General features: G+C 41.7%; 1 protein-coding gene across 1 annotated transcript in view; it reads right to left on the bottom strand.

The window, feature by feature from the left end:
- The window catches only part of VWA5B2 (von Willebrand factor A domain containing 5B2), a 397568-nt gene that overhangs the window by 333320 nt on the left and 44880 nt on the right, over window positions 1–19368 (bottom strand). The window contains exon 2 of the mRNA XM_078665491.1: window positions 2356–2509. Within this exon, the coding sequence (XP_078521617.1) occupies window positions 2356–2494 (139 nt within the window). The 5' untranslated portion in view covers window positions 2495–2509. The remainder of the gene's footprint in view (window positions 1–2355; window positions 2510–19368) is intronic.

Genomic DNA, 19368 nt, shown 5'->3' with positions numbered 1-19368 from the left:
CATCGCTGCATGAAAACAGCGATGCGTCACTTTTCACTGCGCCCTCCTTGCACCAACAATGATGCGTCATATTTACAGTATGACGCATCATTGCCCAAGGAGTTACAGATACGTCAGTATTTCTGACGTATCTGTATGGCGCAAAAGTGGCGCATTGCTGGAGTGTGTCACAAAAGTGACGCAACTCCAGTAATGTAACGTTTCACATGGGGCAAGCCCCATGTGAAAGGGCCGGCGTAAGTCTTACGCCTGCTGTGAGGCAGGCGTAAGAAATTGACGCATTTGTGTCCTAGAAGTGGCGCAGTGAAATCACATAGATTTCACTGCGTCACTTCTGCGACCCTTTCTTGCCTCAATACGCCCCCTTGCATACATTAAACCTGGTGCAGGAATAATGTGGCGCAGGGGTTTACAATGTGACGCATCTACCTAGATGCGTCACTTTGTAAATATGGCGCAACAAGGCGCATTTTTTACGCCACTGGTACGTCACAAAAAGTGACGCACCAGCGGCGTAAAAGTGACGCATAGCCTCATAAATGAGGCCCCATGTGTGTAGTAATCTAGCGTATTACTCAAGGTAGTAGGCTAGGGAGTAGGTCCTAGGTATTAGATAATGCTCTGTAGGTAAGGTAGGTACACTGTTTGACCATGTTAGATAAAGGAGGGTCAACAATTTTAGTGATGATGACATAAGGGGTCTAAGCTTCAGACAATTTATGTAAATGTCGTGTTAGAGCCTTAGATAGTTAGCCAGGAAGTGCCTAGGTATGGAGTGGTTTTCGTTAGGCACTGTACAGTAGGTAGTACTGACATTGTTTGGCCATACTGGGTACTGAGGATCAAAGATAAACTTGTGATGAAAGCTCTGGACAACTTGAGATGGTTCTGGCCCAAAGACTAAAGGTATTGGCTGGAGGAAAAGGGATATTATCTAAGGATGGACCAGTGCTTTTTTCAGAGCCCTGACCTCATGTATTTATAGATTTTAACACAAGTTTTTGCTGTTTATTGACGAGGAGGTATCTAGCACGGCTAATACCCGTAGATGGTACCTGATGTTGGATCAGTCTTGTTCTCTCTTACACTGCAGTTCATATGTTTTTTTAAGTTAGGATAAAATCCTTGTCTTATGAGAGGGCCTGGTTGTAGTTGGTGACCCGGGCTACGCAAAAACATCTGACAAGCCTGGTCTACCATAGCGCGTAAAAGCTCCACTACTAACTCTCCCAGTTTTGTCTGATTTACTTCCACACTTACCACACTTCATGAGTGGAATACAATTTATTTGAAGTCCAACGTAGTATATTGCACACTTACCAATGATGATCTTGCGCTTTTATGGTCTGCTGTTACAAAGATCGAATAAAGCTGTGTGAACTTGAAGGACACCTACCAACCACAAGTCCACTCTTCCCTATTGCCAAGGCTTGTGGTAAATTTCAACAAGATGTCATTGCATTTGAACCCCATTCTTGTCTTCCATAAGTCTCACCTAAATAGAGAAAGCTTGCTTGGAGGAGCCCTCACTAAGTCACTACCATGTGTTCCAGATTTTAATGGTGTCCTGTAAATGGAAGGCAGAGTCAGGTAGTACAATTTGGTCCATGTCTGGGGTAAAAAGCCTTGTACACATCTTTTTTCTGCATTCTGCCCATGGGGTTAAGAGTTCCATTAAGGGCTCATCATTGCAATGTGCATTTGCATCTCATGTTTGATTGCCTCACCCTGATATTTAATTTTTTTCCTTTAAATGGGCCATTTTATAAAATACTGACGGATAGTATATGTGTGACTTTTATCTGCGGCTTATGAGGTGGCTGGTGGCTTGCTAATGTGTTGATGCCGGCGTGTGACGGTCAGGCTGCGGAAACTGTCGAAACCCTCTGATTGAAGTCTGACCACTGCTGATGGAGAGGTCTGATTGGAACCTCCCCTGAAAATTGAGAGAGCTTTGATTAAGCCTCTCTGGCAGCGGTGATTACAGTCCGGCATTTAATGATGTAACAACCTGGTTGGACTTTACCCTACAATTATGGAGAGCGCTAACTGGAAACGCATGAGCAGTCGCGTAGTGCTTGGATTGGAACCCCAGTTGTAATGATGGAAAACTCTGATTCAACCCCATTGGTGGACAGTTTTCTCTGGAGCGCCACTTGTATTGATTGGGAGATGTGATTGGAGCCCACAATCAAACATCGCGAGGTCTGATTGGAGGCTCACCTGCAACGATTGAGAGATGAGATTCTATCCCCATCTACAATGATAACAAAGTTAATTTTTTTTATAACTTTTAATGCTAGAAGGCCATGATTGCACGGCTGACGTAAGTAGTGTCCTCCACCGTCCATTTACCTTCAGCAGGCTCAAAATCTATATTCATGTACGTGAGATGCGCTGTGAGTCCCATGGTGAAGCCGTTGGCGCTAGCCTTGACGCTGGATGTTTTCAGAGGCAGCGGAGACCAGGTTGAGTGGTTGTACAAGCCTGGCATAATCGCCAGCAGCACCTAGGAAGAAATAAACATATATTTAGAGGGGCAGAATAAAGCTTAACAAAGGCAACACCACTAACCATGGCATTAGTAAAGGAGAAGTAGGTGGCTTGGCAAAAAACCTGCCCAAGTATGGAGCAAACAAAGTTTGTGGTGACTCTAGATTGAGAGTTCGGGTGGCAGGGGTGATGGTTGTGGCATTGGAAATCTGAGTGGATGGTTGTTGGTTTTATGCTGGTGAGTTTGAAGATCAACAATAGTCTCTGGTATTGATGGGGATGTTTTTTTTTTTTTTTGTATTGCACAGTTACTTAAAACCATCTGCAATATAACTTACATGCGATTTTAAAAGCAAATTGAAACAATTGTTAAAAAAGACATTCTTGTAAAATAAAAGAACAATGGGTTTACTTACAACCGTGTAAATACCGAGTAAGAAGATATATTATATACATTGAAAAATCTGCAAATGGTTGTCAGTTCGTTGATGGGGATGTAGTTGATGGATATTAATTGGAGTTGTTGTTTTGTAGTTATTTATGGTGGTGAGTGGATTTGTCTCAGTTGCAATACTTGGGTTGTTTGGTGGTTTTAATAGCAAATAGGTAGCCAGACCTCTGTCATCCCTCAGCTAATCTGTACTTTTCTCACTAGTTGAATATCGGCGCTAAAAAGAGGTGCTTTATTCTACTCTCACCTATGCTTCAGGGTGGGAACACCCCTTTTTTAATGGTGTCAGAGTTAAGAGCAGTTGCTCATAGTGGGTAAAGTGGGAGGTGTCAGACTTGGATGAGTTTTTATTGACTGCTGGATTGATTCAGATGATCTAGATTGATTTGTGGGAACAGTGCAGGTGCATCAAACGGAATATAGTATAGACGATGAAGTGCCTTAATTGCATTTAGAAAAGCCCCAAACTTTCAATTAAAATTAGAATTTTGATTTTTTTTCTATGTATGTGTTTGCCAATTAAATAAAATGTGTCATAATTTGTGCATTTGTTTGATAAATCCTTTTCCAGCATTTTTTGTGTATTGTTTTCCACGTCAAATCATTGACAACACTTCCGGGGTCCCCAGCTTCCAGTAATAACTGCGAGGAGGGGCCCCGGCTTCCAGTAATGACTGTGGGGGGTCCCCGGCTCCAAGTAAAGACTCAGTGTGGGTCCCAGAATTCCAATAATGCTTTAGTGGGAGTTCCCGGGTTCCAGTAATGATTTAGTGGGGGTCCCCAGAAGTCAAAAGGTTGAGAACCACTGCTCTACAGCATTTCTTCTTCCATTCCACATGAGCTGTACGTGCTTTTCTTGTTCTGAATCCCCAGCTGCCACCAGTGATTGAGACGGCAAGGGCTCGATCAATACGAGAGGCCGAACAGGCCAAAAACGATTGCCTTTTTGTGACACATATCGACTTATATCAACCATAGTGGTTCCTATAGAAACTACATTGCTATGTATCTGTTATTTATCAAAAACATATTGCATTTGCTCTTGTGCAAAAAGCACTGGTTCACGCAAGTTATGTTGATCTGCATGCGATGCATTAATTTTTATACAATAATAATGATCTTTTACCTCAATATGTTGGATAATGCATATTCAAGCCTTTTGTTTGAGAAATAAGGTGTCACTTTTAAAGCAGATCTAATTGGTTTATATCCCCAATATGCATTTTAATATCAACTTGGGTGGAATGTTTGCCCACTTTGCCACAAGACAAGCCATATGCTAATTAGACCTGCTCCAATAGGAACAATCCAGCCTGAGCTGCCAGTTCAGAAGCTCTCTGATTGGAGCACAAGCAACCCCTGATCCCTTTCAGCCTTGTTGGGTTTCATCAGTGAGGTGAGGGTTGAGTCCCAAGGCAGAGGGAGCATAAAGAGCAGGTTTGGGCATCACCCTTGCACTTCCGGTCTCACTTAGAAGAACAACAAGTGATGGGTAGAATGCTTGAATCTCAAGACAGGTAGTCACTTGGCCTGTCCAGTCCATCTTTCTTTTCCAACCATGCCACTCCAGCTAGGAACCAGGCCTACGCTAACCTGACTTGGTCCTGCTGAAAGATCTGGGGCTGATTGTGTTCTGGTTCAGAAGGGACCTGACCCGGCCGTTCGGCCTGAAAAGGTCCCACTGGAGCACGAACAAGGCTGATTTGCATATGGTTGATCTATGTCTTGAGTGGCACAATGAGCAAACAAGCAATGGTCTGGAATGTGGCCCAGATGAATTACCAGTGGCAGAGATTCATTGAGACATTCCACCCATCACTTCACAGCTTCACTTAATGATGTGCCCATTTGGTGCATTGAAGTACATAAATACTGGTGTGTATCAATAACAGAAATGGTGATCATGCAGAATATATTGTTTTAGTCAAGCTCTACTGATGTGCCCTCACATGCATTGTTCACATGCATAACATTGTGGTTCACATTTTACACTACTGCTCTGCATATGTAGAGCACTAGTGCACATGTTTATATCCAATTGGTTTGCTCTTATAATGTATGAGTTGCAGGCACAGCATACCAATTTGAATGTATATCAGACTGCCTTGCATGACTATCATACTGGTACACATGTTTAACATACTGATTCACATACATAACACATTGGTTCACCCTCATGATGCACTTACTTATAATACAATATACTGCTATATATTGGTACAAAATGTTCCCTCCTATATTTTTGAAATTGTTCTATGCAGATATGGATGCATAATGGATTTGTTCCCAAGCATAACATGCTGGTTTGCGTACATGCAATTCTACTTTGCATGCATCACATAGTGGTTTTCCATGCATTACCTGCTGGTGTTCATGCATGCTATACTGATTTGCATGCATAATGTACTGATAGACATGCATAATTGTATAGTTCCCATGTATAATACATTGGGTTGCAAGAATAATATACTTGCTTCTGAAAACAACACACTATTTGTCTAAGCATCTCCTACTTATTGTATGCACAACCTACTGCTACATATCTTTGGTGTGCCCATTTGCATTTCCGGTGAGAACGGAAGTGTTAGAAGTGATCCAAGGTGGGGGGAGCGGTGGTGTCAGATTGGGAGTGTATGGTGTTGTGAGTGTAGGTGACTGATTTGGTGTGTTAGGTGGTGAAAAGGGATATCTCATTTGGAGTGGGGGTATCTAGGCTGTACGATGGAGTCTGACTACATCTGAGTTGGAGAACTTTCTGTTTATTGTTTAACATTTGGAACGCATGGGGTTATAGTTAAGGTGCAACTCAGGATAAAGACCAAGCAAATAGGTTTCTTGCCTTTTCAAAGACATGCTTACCACTACCTTTAAGTTATTGTGATTTACAATATGGTGCGTCTTGGGTGCTGCATGGAGTTATTTAAATGATACACTGGTCCAAGTAAATTCCTGAATTATAGTGGTATTTCCTTTTATTGGATTCAATACTAAAGTGCTTCTGCTGACACGTGTTTCGCTCAGGTCTCTTTACCAATGAGCTTTTCCAAGGCTCTATAAAAGTTTGTATCAGTAGAAAAGTCAGCAGGAATAACAAGCGAGTTTGCACACAGTCCAGAAATATAATCACATTGCTGTGTCGGTCACCTTGCAGTGAAAGCCATGGTCAGATTAATGCGTAGCATGAGTTGGGATGATGCGCTAATTTTCTGGGCAAACTTCATTTTGTAGTACATAAAGTAGCACCACAGTAGTTCTTATTACTTATTACAAAACACAATTCACAAACCCATGGGTCTAAATCTCTACCCCTGCCTCTCCTATCTTCTGGGGATATCTCCACAAGTTTGCTTACTACCTAGTAGTAATCGTCGGAGGTACTGGGGGAGTGGCTGGAAAATGGAGAATACTTACTACAAAATAAAAGGGATTTAGGAAGGGGAAAAGAGGGGGTAAGGGAGGAGCATGCTAATACAAACACTACCCACAAAGGAGTAAGACCATTTCTATTGACAAACTACACCTTTAAAGTTACCACAGCTCAAAAGTTCACAAAACAGTTGTAAATATATTCAATACCAGGCTTGGAGAAAGACTAGCACCACACATGGCCATTCACAGCTACTGCAATATCATACAAAATAATGGAGGCATGGACTTAAATTAATACCTATATAAAATAATGTTAAAATATTGAAATTAACTTGAATATATATATAGATAGATAAAATTGTTTTTAGTGTTAAAAAATGATATTATATTTAAATATTTGAACGTTTAAACCTTTAATACAAATGTAAAATTATTTTAAATTACAAAATAACTTTTGCTTAACTATAATTACTATGAAAGAAATATTAAAATGCTAATGAGGGTGGGATTATTTTCATTTTGTTTCAAAATAATATGCATACAATAAATTGATATATTCTAAACATACATTTTTTTAAGTTAATGTACTGTAACATTTTTATTACTTTTGGGTTATTAATAATTATCTTTATTTTACATTACAATGTTTGTTTTCAGAATGAATAAACCTTATTTGTTTCCCAAAAGCTTACCATAGCGAGATCCCTGTCATAGTGGTGGAGATCTCTACTTATGAGTGAGAAGTTATAAGTAGTAACTTTGCACTCGTAAGTTCTGTCTAAGATGTTTCCACCTTCTGATTTCAGGGGCTCGAGACATGTATGTGTACACTTTAAATGTATATCTACATTAAAAAATTGTAATAGCAAAAAAACTGTAGATTTACACTTAGCTGCAAGAGTAAATTTACACATGAGTAAATCTACATGTGTAAATTTATCTCTGTGAATAGGGTCATAAGTTCGCATAGCAAGGCAAAGTACCTAAACGTACCTTACAAATTCAATATCCGCCTTCCCCTGCAGGTGTAACCTAGCCTCCCTCACCCTTAGTCTGTCTTTCATTTCTACAATAAAGGCTTAGTAATAGCAAGATAATGAGGAGGAAAATCATGGCAAGTAGAAAGCAGGAAAATGTATGGTAAATTAGTGGAACATGATAGGAGATGCAATAAAATATAAAATTACACTCGCTGGGGACTAATGAGAGCAAATTCATGCAAAGGGTATTATGTAACATGCAAAATAAATCAAACTGAGGGGTGCAAAAGGTCCATGGAAAGAAGACTCCCTCTCAGCATAGCCCAAAAAAATCCACAAAAAAAATCCAAAAAGGGTAATTTGATGTAAAACCAACATAAGACACAAAGGAAGACATAGAAATGCAAACAAAGCTGACACAGCAAAACTAATGAAATAACCTAAATAGGAAATTAAAGTCAAAGAAGTGAGCAAGAGGACCCATGAGTGAGCGCAATAGGTGCAAGAATTTAGTTTGAGCTGTAGCTTCAGCCATGTTCAGAGATCCCAGTATCTGACTGTAAACTACATTTAAATTGAGGTTGGCAATATTGCAGGGAGATGGAAGGATGAGTAGTCGGCTTGGTAGCGACTGGTAATCAAAGTAAATATGCACTATCTATGATATCTGTACATAATAAAGCGGCAGATGCTGTTGATCGCGATTCGCTTGTGTAGTCTCCTCCTTGGCTACCATTAAAAGTCATACACTTCTCAGTTGTGTTTGTGAAACATTTTAGTATCCCGGATGACGCTTCAATGTTGATTCGCCCCCTTCAGGTACCCGTTCATTCCCTGTCGCCTGGTCCTATCTCAATGTTTACACATTGTATGAAGCTTCATCTCCTACTTACTCCAAATTTAGGGGACTCCGTCAAAGTCGCACAAGTCCCAAGTTCCTACAGTCACGAGGACCATTTCAGAAGATGATATATTTTAAAGGATGGATGAGTGTGACATTCAACATCTATTTCTCTCTCTTGCTGCATCCAGGAGCTTGTCCTGGCACACCCCCTCCACCAGGAACCTCGGTCTGTGCACACTCTCTATCTATCCTCCCCCAATAAGGATATGACCTTCTCTCCATGTGCATCCATTCTGGTTACCGAGAAGATTATCAGCCATGAAAGGAAAAAACACATAGTAACCAGGGACCAGAGAAGAAGTACGCTCCGCGGGTGTTTACCAGCGATTTAATGTTTAACTGGAACACAAACACCAAATCCGAATGGTAGATGAGAGGGAATGTCAAGCGGTATCCTACGGATGAGGTGATATGGAACAGCAATGTATTCCAGATGCATCCGTCCATCAGCACAGCCCCTTTACATAGGGATAAGCAACATCAGAGCGGTCTTAGCAAGTGTTGCTAAAGCTCCACCCGTACTCTTATTCGTTGAGTTTGCTTTTGCAGAGAGTTTGTTTGGGGTCACCATACCCTGGGTGCAGAGGGAGATGAAACCATTTCTTTACCAGGTGTTTGTGTGTGAGATATGTGGATGGTTAGTGGTCCTTGAGCACCTGGCAGTCCACAGTGAGAAACAGTCCACAGATACTGTGCCTATAACTGCCCTTTATGAAGCAGGCTAATGTTTTCCAATGTCTCTATTTTTCATCCTTAGACAACCATTCTGGAGGTATTTATGTCATGATACAAAGGGCTGAAGGGCCAGTGGGAAAAGGTGATGGGGAAATGAGTGAGTCGTCTGTAGTCACCTGTTTTTTCTGTATTTTTTCTAACTGGGAACTAGGACCCAGATTTACAAAACACTTTGAGACAGGTGCGCATTACGTTTCTAACACAAACCTGATAAAAAGTGTAATGATGGGATTTACTATGCAACGCAAATGGTTATTTGCTTTAGATTGTAACCCAAAGTAACGTAAAGTTGCACAATACACTGTTTGCACTACTATGGGTCAAGAGGGTGTTCCGTGTGTGGTGCATGGGCGTTCCCATGCAACCACCCATGGGTTTTTACAAAGAACTGTAGACGGGGTTTGCACTAACCCTGGGAGAAGCACTACGCTATGCTCGCGTAGTTTGCGAAGTTTGCGCAACTTCGCACTACGCGAGCTGCACGTAGCACAGTGCAAACACGCGTGGTGCAGCGTAGCGTAGTACAGCGGTCATTTTTTGCTTGTTCGTGGTCCTCAACGTCATGTTCGCGACCGCTAGCAAGCAAAATGACATCCCGGCGAGATTCTCAATGCGGGGAGGTCAGGTTTCTCATTGCGAGTGGTTGCGCATGCTCGCGACCGCTCGTGATGAGAAACTACCAGTTCGCGTTGAGAAAGCTGCCGCTCAAGTAAAAATCTACTCGAGCAGCAGAAAACTACAGCTCCAACTGTGCAAGATGCCGTTTTCAATGATTGTACAGTGCCGGATGCTTGTCCTCACTTTGCAATCATTGAAAACACATCTTGCACAGTGCGAACATGCTACTACGCAGCTCGCGTAGTGCTACATGAAGTTCGCGTAGTGCGAAGTGCACTTCGCGTAGCTTCGCGTAGCGCTACTTCGCGAACTACGCCCACCCTTAGTTTGCATCAAAATCCAACTCCTCTTCCAGGCAGGAGCACAATGAGATATGTTTTTATTTCGCCTAATTTGGCCCACTTTGCATGTGTCTGCATTGTACAGTACATACACAAAGTGGGAAAAGCCGTCGAGCATAAATTTTGTGCTGGAATGAACCCCTTTCATTACAAAACCTATTCTTCCCACAACGCTATGGTGCAAGGGTGTCTGCGTTGGCGCATGTCAGCCTAAAGTGCTTCAGTGCAGGGAGAGAGCCGAACAGCGCCACATCTTAGTAAATATGGCACTGCACACGCTGCCCTACGTAGCAACGACAATAAGATTGACACACACGAGAGATTACTTGATAGATACTGCAACTAGACCTCTCGAGCTTTTAAAAAACAGAGACCGCCCACTAGCACACAGAATAGAGACCTATCCAGCCTGATATAAGTAAATGAAACATACATAACATCCCTGCCTACTCACCTTTAGTCCTGATATGTTCAAGGGTGTATAAAGAACGCCCACTACCCCTATATGTACTGAGCATACAGGGACAAGATATACAAACAAACCATCACAGCATTTTGAAAACATGTATCCAATTTATGACACAATATGTTTCTACATTGTTTTCTCTACAATTGCCTTCCTTTTTCTCTATTCTTTTCCTTCTAGGTTCAGATACCATCGATCTGACCCCAATTAACCATAGTGGTGAGTAAAAAACAACCCCTCAATTTATATTAAGAGCTACAATAAGGCTCTTAAATTAATGGCCCTGACGAAAGCCTCTAGAGATCCCAGGAGGCTGAAACGTGTTGACCCTGATGATCACAATCACCAGTGCGATAGACCAATAACAAAGTCTAAACACGCACGCCGCTGTTTTTAACTTCCTACTTCACATGCCTCGAGAATAAAACACAAGAGACTTGAATTTAGGAATTTTAAATCGCTTTTTTATTATGAGCACACCCATTTTTATTTTATTTCTGGCCACTACTGTAAACCCAGGTGGTTTTCCTCCATAAGGAGGTCAGCAGAACGTACAAAGGAAAAGACCCAATGATAATGCTGTTACGGTACACAAAGGCGGAGAATCAACATATACCGCCCGGCACCTGTGTCCGTATATGAGGGTTTTTTACTACGATGGTTTCCCACGTTATTTGAGACCCTGGTGACACAGGACAGGTGGTCCACTCTCCCCCTACTTGATTTTTGAATTAACCATTGGAAGCCGAGTGGATCACAGCTTATCTTTCCCTCCCCATTGATGTTTGGCACTGTTTAAAACAGCACCGTCACCCAGCAGATACTGTTGGACCCGGACCCGTCACCATAAGATTTTGACAAGAAGAAGTGAGTTGAGAAGTATGGCAGAAGGCCTGGGCCCCGGAATTTGCAGGTGAGGATCAATGATACTCTACATACATCCAGGAATTATGTCATTCTCAAGGGTGGTGTGTGGCCAAGACAGAGAAGTAGTATCTGGATTTCATGATGTGCCTTAGGCGGTGAAGGACTTCACATATCTCATGTGACCATGTTTCCGTCACACAATGGATTAATTTTTGATGCAATGATCACCCCTCATCTACATTTCCATGGATGAGATTTAGGAAAGGGGAATTTCTGGTCATTGCTGAGTGCAAGTGGAATTCGGCTTCGAACATATTTCTCAATTATGTCAACACACAAATATGAATTTACCAAGTGCAAATTAACTAGTGTAATCCCACATTTCACAATACGAAGACGCTAATGAGGGCTTGGTCTCCTCAACATGTATATATTGGTCAACTGGGAAGACAAAATAGAGGAGGCTTCTAGTGAGGGACCCTGCATTTGCAAAACAGACACTGAAACTAGACCAAACACTCAGTGAGTGATCTATCACGGCTTTTATGTCACGGTAAAATGCTTACCCCATGCATCAAATTCACGAATGTTTGGAGGTGGAAAAGATTCCCTTGACACACTCTTCATGTTCAAAGCTAAGCAAGTACTTCAGAATTGAGATGAAGACACTAGGAGAAGGGGGAACTGGGAGACTTCTTGCCTTAATGCAGAGAGAGGCCCTGTTTGCGCGTCGGCCAATACAAGACCAGAAACGTCAACAACACTCTCACCTTCTAAACATTTCAGAGGCTTACGCCTTCATTTTCAAACATAGGCCTCATATCATATAGACATTGGTGTGACTTGAATGCTGTTCTTGTGATACGACTCTTACGCAGGTAGATAAAAATCTTTTGGAATGGGAAATTACGCCATATGAGTTTAGAGAGACTATATCTGAACTCCCTATATGTAAATCACCAGGTGAGAATGGATTTTCCAGACAAATTTACTCCTTTTTTACGCCAATGCTACACCAAGCTTCTAAGTAAGCTGACCCTATGGGAACACTAAAAGTAAGACCCTATCGAAAGAGGCACCCATATTTCTCATCCCCAAGGATGGTAAACATCACATGGATTGTGCAACTAGAGACTATCGGGCACATGCATCATGGCACCCGTTTGCGATTCCTAAATTGCGAAAATTAAGGAATGGCAATTTAGAAATCGCAAACTGCAATGCATGAAAAATTCGCATTAATTTTTGCGATTCGGTATTTTTCCTTAATTGCGATTCACAATTTGATAATCGCAATTAAGGAAACCCTTCCCATTGATTCCTATGGGCCAAAAGGCCCATAGGAATGAATGGGAAGGCATTCACATTTTGCGAATTTGAAATTGCGATTCGCAAAATGTAAATGCAATTTCAAGGGTGCAGGGGGGGTCCAAAGAACCCCTCCCTGCACCCCTGAAATGTAACTTTAAATGCAATTTACACACACACATGCCCAAGGGCATGTGTGTGTGTAAATTAAAACTTTAAAAAATGCAATTTGTACATATTTGTACATTTTCGGTAAATGAGCATGAAGTTCAACTTCATGCTATTTTACCGCTTCCAAATTGCGAATTCGCAATTAAAAAATGATCATGCATTGCATTTAAGGAATCTGAAAGTGCGATTTCTTAAATGCAATTGCAATTTTAGAAATCGCAACATGGTTGCGATTCCTAAAATTGCGAAATGCATGTTGCATTCCAAATTAGTCTATTGCATTCGCAAACGGCTGAAAATTGCGATTCGCACCGTTTGCGAATGCAATTGATGTTGATGCATGTGGGCATAATATCTTTGACTAACATTGATATTAAGATATTGGCCCATAGACGGATAGCCATGTTATGCAAAGTAATCCATCCCTAATGCGAGATTCAGGAAGGCTTTGTACAATGGAAGTCCATGAATAACAAAAAGAGAAGATTCTTGCACTTCTTATGGCCTTCTAAGAGACCCTGACACTCACTTGACGCAGAAAAGCTTTCGATCGTGTTGAGTGGCCTATCTTTTTAGGACCTTAGAGAGTGCCACACTGGGCCATGATTTCACATTTAATTTCAACTTGCTTTTCAATTCTCTCAGAGCACGGATGAACTCAAGATCCTTTTCAGTGCGACAACGCATGTGCTGAAGTGGTCAGTTGTCCCTTCACCTTTTTCTTTTTCTTTTGTCAGGAACCCTTGTCTGCAGCATTTAGGCTCTCATCTGCCCTAGGAAGTGTTACCACCACTTCTGGCAAAATTCCCCTTACTATAAGTAATGATATTTTGACTTTTTTGACCCAACTGCGGTCATATATCCCTTCTCTGATGTCTCTTCTCAACTCATTCTCAGCTTGTTGTGGGCAATAAAATAAACCAAATGGAATTTGATGTCCGCCTCATGTCCTTTATTACTACTAAAGCGTGCCAGGTTGTATTTGATAGACACTGAGGGATTCAGGGACTCAGGTATCTAGGCTATTTAATGAACAAAGGATTAGAGAGAATGGTGGAATCAAATCTTTATCCGCTGATAATGAGAACACAATACAACTTTGAACGATTTTCACAACTTCACCTCTCCCTATGGAGCAGGGTCCTAGTAAATCAGATGACTGCGATCCCCGGGTACATTTACCTGATAGGTATACTAGCCCTGGTAAATAAATTAATCCTATCCCAAATACTAAGAGAAGTTAAGTTTTTGTGTTGGGGGAAAATTACATATGCCCACATGCATCAAAGTCAATTGCATTCGCAAACGGTGCGAATCGCAATTTTCGGCCGTTTGCGAATGTTGCGATTTCTAAAATTGTGATTGCATTTAAGAAATCGCAATTTCAGATTTCCTAAATGCAATGCATGATCATTTTTTAATTGCGAATTTGCAATTTGGAAGTGGTAAAATAGCAGGAAGTTGACCTTCATGCTAATTTACCGAAAACGTTCAAATATGCACAAATTGCATTTTTGAAAGTATTAATTTACACACACACATGCCCTTGCATGTGAAGTTACATTTCAGGGGTGCAGGGAGTGGTTCTTTGGACCCCCCCTGCACCCTTGAAATTGCATTCACATTTTGCAAATCTCAATTTGAAATTCGCAAAATGTGAATGCCTTCCCATTCATTCCTATGGGCCTTTTGGCCCATAGGAATCAATGGGAAGGGTTTTCCTTAATTGCGATTCGCAAATTGTGAATCGCAATTAAGGAAAAATACCGAATCGCAAAAAAAAAAAAAAATTTTTCATGCATTGCAGTTTGCGATTTCTAAATTGCGATTCCTTAATTTTCGCAATTTAGGGATCGCAAACGGGTGCAATGATGCATGTGGCTGATAGTTACTTAAACTAGGATCTGCACCTCTCCCAACGAGTGTACTTCCTACCACAAATGCGTAAGGACTTTTCTTCATGTATCAATATTAGGCTAGTAAAATGAAAGGCGGTACAAAAAGCCCTACATGTGTGCCCAATTCTCCATTTTTCAGTTCCTATATGGTATTTTGCAGGTATGAAGACTGGGGTTCTGACACTTCATTGGAAGAATTAGAAGCCCAAAGGGATCTATGAACTAGATCATTTGCTCAAAAGGGGCTCCTTTAAATACTTCCAGATGGATGTATGACGGTACGATGCGTACCGTTACAACGCGTCCCTTTACGACGCAGTTTTAACAACGCAAGTCGTTACAACGACTTGCGTTGGGGGGGCACTGATAGTGAATAGTTTAATTTTCCATTCCAACACCAGTCCCCGTGGATAGTAGGGAAGGTGTTGGATAATAAATTAAACTATCCCCTATCCTAGAGCGCCCTCCAGCAAAAGTCGTTGTAACGACTTTCGTTGTTAAAGTTGCGTCGTAACGCAACCGCGTTGTAGCGGTTGCGTTGTAAAGGATGTTCCCCCTTCCAGATGCTACGCCCTGAATTCGATTCAACCGATTGCAAAGCTTGCCAATATCGTTGACTCTCTCACTGCCTGGGAGGTAGGCTTGTTCTATTCCCTGTTACCATTTTGGAGTGCCCTTTTGTACAGTTGCTAATAGTATGTTTTCTATTTAAAGAGACATTGTTAGAGCTTTTCTGAGCACTCCTCCGTACCCTATTCTGTGCCAATGTGGAATCAATCAGCAACTTAAGTTAGCAAACTGTGATATAGTGGGACAGCTCGCCTAGTTTTGCGCAACAGAAAACTTCGAGACTCATTAAATATTTATACTTCAACATTTTACAAAAATAACGAACTCCCTAAAACTTGTACAGGACTGACTTAAACCCACCCGTGAGACAGGCCAGAAGGCGAGTTACTGTCATTCTGTGGACTGAAATTAAGTTAAATCAATTTAAGAGAGAGTGTGGGAGATGCTGTCATCTGTTAAGGGTGTCACCCTGGGGTCACCCCATCTGCACACCTGGCCATATTGCATGACATGAGAGATGTGAAGGGCCTTAACAAACATATGTGTACAGGGCAGGTACCAAATTCTGCATCTTGTGTCATGGAAGGTGGCCGACAGTCCCTACTCCGCGATGAAATTTTATTGCAAATGCATCACGAAGGGATAAGTGAAAAATAATTGTTTGTGTAACTGATAAAATGATGCAAATACATTTCCTATGGTATCTGTTCGTAGGGTGTTAGATAGGAGTGAGGGTTTCTAGGTAGTCTTTCTGATATATGGTCCTACTCTGATTTTAATACTTCTATTATTGACCTCCTCCTGGCAGTGGCATTTCAGCAAATTACCAAGGCTTGGAAGGACACATCGTCCATTTCCTTTCAGGCTTGGTGGTATGGTGTTTGTTTTAATCATAGACTAGATAGAGCATATGTTTATCCTGTTACTCTTGCTATCAAACGTGATTTATTGTGGTTATCCATTACTACCTTCTTAGACTCCTCGGCTCAATCCCCCATGTTGCATTCTCCTGCCTTGTTTCTTTATTTTATATAATGTTTTCTGGACAATTTGCAAGTTTTTCCAAAATATTACATTTTATGTATGGATCCTGTACTTTAATTGCTGAGTCCCTGTCCCTCTCTTTCTCCCTCCCCTCCTTTTCCCCACTCTTCCTCCCCTTTTCTCTCTTTATATTACCTACGATTTTTTACTTGCATTGTTTTGGACATTAATACTGTATATTACTTTTTTCATTGCATTCTTTATGTCCAATAAAGTTTTCCTTTAAACTAAAAAAGATAGGAGTGAGGGGCACTCTATCATTGATTGGTATGAGGGATTCGTTTTTATCAGATGATACTATCTTATGGTTTAGAGGTGCATCTGTTCACTTTATTTCATGGATAAGAGTGGGAACCATAGCCGAGGTTGGAAAGGAAATAGAAAGAATTGACATCTATGGGTATCTTTCAGAAATGGAAGCTATTTGGACATTATACATAATTGATGTACATTCCTTCACTAGGTCACTGAGGCAGAACATGACTGAGGGGGCACTGCCAAGCCTGTGCAGCACTCAGAAGGAGGTGGCTGATTCAGGCTTTGAGTCTGCCAACTGTTGTTGCCAAGGAAGCTAAATCCTGCCTCTGTGCCATATTCAAAACATAAATCAGTATTAAATGTGATTCTCTCCAATATTCCAAGCTACTGGGATGAGAGATATAAAGGAACATGCTAGCCCAACTCACCCTCACCAATCTCTCCTTTTCATCCACCCCGAGTGCAGGGTATGGTTCCCTCTGACACCCCCACAACACCCACCAACTCCCCCCTCCCCCGCCGCCGCTGTGAGCTATATGGCGCCAGCTCACTTGTATATGGCTTTGCTAGTGCTTATTGAAGTGCTCCACAAGCTGAGGCAAAGACACAGCGTTCCAAAATGGCCTTGCATGCGCTCACATGTGTTTATTTTGCTTGCACATTTTTTGTTTTTTAAACCGCCATCATTAAAGTCACTAAACCAGTATGTGCGTCCATAGTCGCCATCTTGTAATTGAGTTTCAAATAAACATAGGAAACTACAACTAAAGATGGCTGCCCTCCATCCATCCACATGCATTGTGGGTAGCCGAACTACAATGGAGTTCCTTATGATTTTTAAAACTTTATTAAAATGTGTCAGCAGCACTTGCACAGGCAAGTAATTTAGATTACTCATACTGCATATGTGATGAAAGCAGTTACCAACACATGGATGACAAAACTAAAGTTGTGAAGTATTAGTGAAAGTGAAACTAGAAGAGGGGATAGAAATCTGATACATGTAAAAAATAAGCAGCAAATGTGATTAGAGTTTCAGATACTGTTTATATGTGCATCGTGCAATAAAATGGATACAGAAAAACATAGGTCAACCCATTAACAAGGCAGTGTGTGGGCACATTTTGTAACTTAAGCATTGCACATATTAACACAGTGGGCCCGATTCACAGAACTAACTTAAGACGAAATCCTAAACTTACTACTTTTGGTTTTAACAGAAGTTAGGATTTTGTCTTAAGTTTGTCTTAAAACAGACTTAAGACAGACTTAAGACAAAATCCTAACTTAAGTCTGTCTTACATCTGTTTTAAGACTGTCTTAAGGCAAATTTAAGACAAAATCCTAACTTCAGTGAATACCAAAAGTAGTAAGTTTAGGATTTTGTCTTAAGTTAGTTCTGTGAATCGGCCCTAGTATTACTGCTATCAACTTATATAAAAAAGCTTGAAAAATAAAGTGACCTGCGGAGGACCATTTAGCAAAATATTGAATGTTTTATATCGACCTGCACTTATATCGACAGCACACTATCGACTACGAACCTATCATGAAGGTAAGCAGATAGGAGTTAAGATTCGCAAGTATAAACGTCCCTCTATTGGACCACATATCTTTAGTCGATATTCGACGTATGTGACAGTCGATATTACTGACCTCGATATTTTACATACAAAAAGTCAAAAGGGCATGAACAGAAAATAATTTTAAAATGAATTCAATAATCAAGGGCCATTTGGCTAATTTCATGGGGCAATTATTTGTAACAGATGTCAGAGGTGAAAGGTCAAAGTTAAGTGCAACACTACAACGTTTCCATAACTACAGCACATGCATTAGAAAGTAGACAGTACATGCAGAAGTGATTTTGTCCCATGCTCTGGAATCCTGATGACCTAATCCAGTGCTGAATTTGAGCCGGTGGTTGTCGGTATGGGCCACCTCCACTTATTTTTGGGGGGCTAGCATTCCTTTCTGTCATCAGCAGTGGCGGCTGCCGCAATACAAAAGTAGGTGGGTGGGATGGAGGATTAGGGAAAACAATATATATTTTTTTTAAACCACCACTCCTCCCTGCTATGCCCGGTCCGCCCCTCCCTACACTGCTGGCATCAGCTCAGTCAGTCAGTGGCCATTCAATTTTTCGCTTGACCGCTGACTGACTGACCAGTGGGGTGATGCTCCTCCGCCCTTACGGAGGCGTCACCCCTGCTCATCAGACTATGACCGCGAACAAGAGAGGAAAGAACACACGAAAGGGAACGAGGGAGGAAGTAAAAGATAAACCATCCCAAAAGGGGAATGCAGGAACCTGCAGCAGTGAGATAAAGGGGCAGGGAGTGTCTGGTGGTGGATGAAAGAGGCATGAGGTGGATTCAAAACATCTGAACAGGGCATTGGGTACTCATTCTTTTACAAATTAAGCACTTCCTGATCCTCCTTCATACTGCCACCACATATAAGCTTTGTAGCATGAACTGCTTTATATAAAACCACATGCCAATCTTAGACCATAAACAGGGTTTGTGTGTGTGAATTACAGACAGACGTGTTCACGATCTCGGGAGCAGGGCTGGACTGGCAACCAAAACCGGCCCTGGCAAAGTGCTCAGCTGGCCCCGGGGAGAGGGAGGGGGATGTGACCAAGCTCTTTGCCGGGCCGGTTTTCGGCCGATTTTGTTGCTATGCTGCAAAAACGGCCCAGTAACAAAAACGACCCCGTGGGCCCAAAACCGGCCCCCACGCTTGCGGCGCACCGGGGGATTGCCCGGTGCCCGCAACGGCCAGCCCGGCCCTGCTCGGGAGTGCCTTGTCTCCCAGCGAACGTGTCTTTGTTGAGTGGCGGACGGTTTTGAAGGCTTCACTGATGGTAATTTTACATTAGAATGCAGAACA

The sequence above is a fragment of the Lissotriton helveticus genome, chromosome 11, assembly GCF_964261635.1.
Source record: "Lissotriton helveticus chromosome 11, aLisHel1.1, whole genome shotgun sequence".
NCBI lineage: Eukaryota > Metazoa > Chordata > Amphibia > Caudata > Salamandridae > Lissotriton > Lissotriton helveticus.
The sequence above is the reverse complement of the archived record's forward strand: the minus strand, read 5'-3'. Positions and strand labels throughout refer to the sequence as shown.